This window comes from Tachysurus vachellii, chromosome 7, assembly GCF_030014155.1.
Source record: "Tachysurus vachellii isolate PV-2020 chromosome 7, HZAU_Pvac_v1, whole genome shotgun sequence".
In the NCBI taxonomy this organism is placed as follows: domain Eukaryota; kingdom Metazoa; phylum Chordata; class Actinopteri; order Siluriformes; family Bagridae; genus Tachysurus; species Tachysurus vachellii.
Window position 1 is genome coordinate 21,792,889 of NC_083466.1, and position 5,059 is coordinate 21,797,947.

The 5,059-nt window shown below is 35.3% G+C and overlaps 1 protein-coding gene across 1 annotated transcript in view; it reads left to right on the top strand.

Annotated features, from left to right (window-relative positions):
• The first annotated feature begins 253 nt into the window (after positions 1–253).
• The window catches only part of vax2 (ventral anterior homeobox 2), a 13,954-nt gene continuing 9,148 nt past the window's right edge, over positions 254–5,059 (top strand). The window contains exons 1-2 of the mRNA XM_060873506.1: positions 254–494; positions 3,911–4,098. Coding sequence (XP_060729489.1) covers positions 254–494; positions 3,911–4,098 — 429 coding nt within the window. The remainder of the gene's footprint in view (positions 495–3,910; positions 4,099–5,059) is intronic.

Below are 5,059 nucleotides of genomic sequence, written 5' to 3' on the forward strand. Positions count from 1 at the left end.
CTTTCCCTTACGACGCTCATTCTTTTTCCGCAATTAACTCCATGAAGGCTGGCCTACACTAAACATGTCTAACGGATCCGGTAGGACCTGTCTTTCCGTGACTGGAATCTGATTGGGTGTGTTTCGGGGACGGATTCCCCCATTTTATACCAAGTAGTGAAGGAGAGCGAAAGTCGAGGTTTCTTGGTGCACGCTGAAGTAACAGGATTCATCGGACAAATAAGCGTGAATAAGACTACTGCACCTCTGATACATGTTTGACCAAGCTAAGAGTATGGGCGATGGAGTCACCGAGAACCGAAACCACTTTGGACCCAATTCGTTGCGCCGTGACGGCGGTGGAGACGCTAAAACTCTGGCGGAAGTGGGAAGCCGCAGTTCCGGCGACGCTCATGCGGGGACATCCGCGTCCACCCCGAGCTCCTCCAGCGAGGACGGACACGACAAACTGTTAGGAGTGGACCCTGACTACTGCCGCAGGATTTTAGTTCGAGGTGAGGGTCAGTGTTACAAGGACAGGAGTAACAAGCACTGCGTAGTAAACATAAAACATTATTTATGTGAAATGTGAAAATAACTATTACAAATGTGAAAATAAATCTTACCAATAATTCACACGTATAGTACCGCCGGAAGAGTAGCCTTTCTAGTTCTAGTGTTGCGTTACGAACAAAATGATGAACGTTATGCTTTTAAGCAATTAATGCAGGATAGTGAAGGATTATTCTTAACTAGCCCACGCACTGTGGAGATGTACATTTCACACAATGAAAAGGAAATACGACTTCAAATTGTATATAGTGACAAACAAACAAGTATATAGAAACAAGCGGTGCAATTCTAAATAGAAATAAGTGTAGAATTATGTAACATAAAATCGTTCGAATATTTTCGTTTTCCGTATCTGAAAGGTATTTAACTCTATGGTACAATATACCTGCTAAAATTACATGTATTATATTTCATGAAATGTATAGTTATTTTACACCTTTTGTATTATTCTTATATTCACTGTCTATTTTCTAGTTTCCAATAATATCTTAAACGAAAAACACATCTTGTGAAATGTCGGGATATTATTTGTCATTATATGTATTATTAACCTTACATTTTGAATGAATATTGAAAAATACTTGAAATATATTCTGATTATTTTTATGATTAACACCACTACTAACAACAACAAAAAACATAATAATAATAATAATAATAATAATAATAATAATAATAATAATAATAATAATATAGTCGAACATTAGAACATTACTGTTCTGGTAGCCACAGTACTGGTTGGGTTTTATGACTTGATTGTTTACAATGGCTCGCAGCTAATAATAACTATATAACATTTACAAGCCTATTAACAGGAACAAACAAGCCGTAACGTACAACTGTAGTCCTACACATATGCAATGAATTTCTAAATAAATATAATAGTAGTTTATTGAACAATTTTATAATATTTGTTAATATATCGTAGAATGTGCACGACTGACTGACTGACTGACTGATTGAATAAATGAATGAATGAATGAATGAAAGAATGAATGAATGAAATCAAAGCAGGTGAGAGCGCACAGCCTAACACTTTTTATTTTCTGTAGTTTAATGAAAAGTAGTTTGGTTTTAAAGCATTGTTCTACATGTCCGCTGCAAATATTTAATTTTTTATGACTAAAAACAAAAGAAAGGAAGTGAAATGTTAAAACATGCCCTGCTGTAACGTGAGAGGTATGTTGTACCTTGACATTATAACAGCTTCCCCCTCTAACAATTTAATCTGATTTAAATAAATAAAATACATTATAAACTTTGGTATTATGTCAGTAAAACATCAATTCAGCTTCTAAACAAGAACATCAAACAAAGGAGGGTTCTTTGTTTGCTTGTTCGTATGTTTGTTTTGCTTGTTTGCTTATTATCGCTTATTTTTCTCTTATGTCTGTCTATAAATTATTTTAGTCATACATGATCCTTTTACTGTTTTACCCACTACCTTTGGACACAAGCCATAGTAGATGGCAGATGCTGTCTAAAACTACCGTCTAAATACCTTGAGGCTAAGTACCCCTGGATCTTCTCTGAAAACTCCCTGATGATGGGAGTAACCAACAGAGGGCTTCTCGATAATTCCTTCATTCACATTTCTTTCTTCAATGTGATAAATCTATTATCCATCATATGACAGCTATGCATCACATGCAACAGCTATCTAATTTACTTGCCCCTCATAAATTTGTATCCTTCCATTGACAAAACAGCAGCAGGTACACCCCTGTATGTTTAGTTTACCTGTTCCTTGTGCTGCATTTAACAAAACCAACGGCACAGAATAGTATAGCTTTTTTAATAGCAGGGCGTGTTCTAAGACAGCGTTACAATGTGCCCCCTGTGCACAACTTAGATTCCGACATGACTACTCAATTCTATAGACCATATAAGCATTTAGAGACTATGTAGGATTATAACTCTAAGATTATAGATTAAAACGATACGAAATGTGCCTCGTTAATATTATGCGCTATCGGCGAAAACAGTTTAGTGTAATTCACGTATAATGCGCAATGGGAGTTTTAACACGGTAATGGCAGCAGTGATTGAACGGTCTGGCTGGATGCTTGCTTATATAATTTTTCATTTTGATCTTTAAAAACAAGAAACATTATGGCAAAAATCCCTAATCTCTCTCTCTCTCTCTCTCTCTCTCTCTCTCTCTCTCTCTCTCTCTCTCTCTCTCTCTCTCTCTCTCTCTCAAAGCTGCAAATCGAGCGCGTGAGAGCCAGGGTCACAGAAAGGCCAGCAGGTCCAGTGCTAATGATGGGAGGAGACACATTTTTGGTGTTTGAATTAGTCAAAATAGAATTTAACAAAAAATCTCATTCATCAACACAAAATGCCGAATGTTCCGGTAAATGGTCTTGATATCAAAATTCTTGTAAATGCGTATTTTGATGTGGTTGCCAGGGAAACGGTTAAAAGAGGTGAAGCTTCTGCCCCCAAGCATCACAATGTCGTTTAATAGGATATAGTTCATTAAGTATTATTATTTTTTATTATTTTTAGTTGCGTAAATTTCAGAAACAACGTATTCCAATTAAAACGCACACAGGCTTAGGTTTCTTTTTCAAATGCTTTCATTCTCTCTCTCTCTCTCTCTCTCTCTCTCTCTCTCTCTCTCTCTCTCTCTCTGTATGTTTGTGCGTGTGTGTGTGTGAGTGTGTGTGTGTATGTGTGTGAGTGTGTGTATATACAGTAGACAATAGTTAAATAATAAATGTATCGAATATATAATATATGTATATTTTTCATTATTGTAAACAAAATTACTTATTATCGTCCCTACCCTAACGTATTGGAAAAATGATAACTTTAAAAAACAGTTTATATTTCTTTTCACACTTATGCACACAATTCGTCTTCTTCTTCTTCTTCTTTTCTTCTTCTTCTTCTTCTTCTTCTTCTTCTTCTTCTTCTTCTTCTTCTTCTTCTTCTTATTATTATTATTATTATTATAACCAATGAATATTTTAAAGGTTGCTCGGAGGCAACAAACAAACAAACAAACAAACAAACAAATAAATAAATAAATAAATAAATAAATAAATGAACACCGGCCTTGATGCCCAATGACGCCTGAGATAGGCACAGGCTCCCCGTGACCCGAAGTAGTTCGTATAAGCGGTAGAAAATGAATGAATGAATGAATGAATGAATAAACACCGTGTGAGTACTATGTATGTTTTTTCAATGACTGGATGTGAGATATGCTTTTGAGATACGTGTCTGTCTATTTAAGTTTCTCTGTGTTCATCTCGATTTTATGTAAATCTATTTTTAATATTATGAAAAATATAAAGAATAATTTGTCGATACATTACTAATGGTCTGTAAATGTATTTTGACTCCTCAGATGCTAAAGGCACTATTCGTGAGATCGTTTTGCCTAAAGGCCTGGACTTGGACCGGCCGAAGCGTACGCGCACCTCTTTCACTGCCGAGCAGCTCTACCGGCTCGAGCTTGAGTTCCAGCGCTGTCAGTATGTAGTGGGGCGAGAGCGCACGGAGCTCGCCCGCCAACTGAACCTCTCCGAAACTCAGGTAGGACAGAAAACATTCTCACTCACTCTCTCACTCACTCATTTTCTACCGCTTATCCGAGGACAGAAAACAAAACTTTCTAATTCTATAAGGTTGAAGGAAATACAAATTTTAACCTTCATTTATTTGCGAAGTGTTAATTAAATATAAATCGAATTAATTTCGGTTGTACTGCCATAAAAGAATATATCTATACATAAAAGAATTCGTCTTTGTTGTCTTCTTCTTCGTATTATTATTATTATTATTATTATTATTATTATTATTATTATTATTATTATTATTATTATTGTTGTTGTTGTTGTTGTTGTTATTATTGTTGTTGTTATTATTAACGGCGAAATGTTTTACTTTATTGTATTTTACTTTATTGTTTATTCTATAGATGCCAATTTAATGTAAATTCGTGTATAATTCGTGTTTAATGTATAATTCGTGTAAATAAAATAGTGTTAAATGATGTTGTGTTAAATACAACCTTTTTATTTGTTATATTTCAACCCAGTCTCACGGCAGTTTGACTGTTGACTTTTCACCAATGTATACAAAAGCATGCAAAGAAATCCTTATATATACAATTTCAAATCCAAAACGGGGCTCAATTTGTAATTTTTTATTTCAATCATTTATCTACGTTCATTATTAAATTTCAGAACGAAAGTAATCAAAACTTGTACTGGATGAGCTTCAGTCTGTATGTGAGAGGGTCTAGAAAGGCAGCATCGAGTGATATTGGCGTTTACATACTTATAATGTGCGTTCACACAGTGGGCGTTATGTTGGGGACATTTATGATTCAATCAACAAACCAAATCAAACCAAAACACACACACACACACACACACACACACACACACACACACACACACACACACACACACACACACACACACACCATTGTCTTACTATTCTTAAACCACTAATTAATGCCATGCACCTAAACCCTAACCTTAACCTCAAT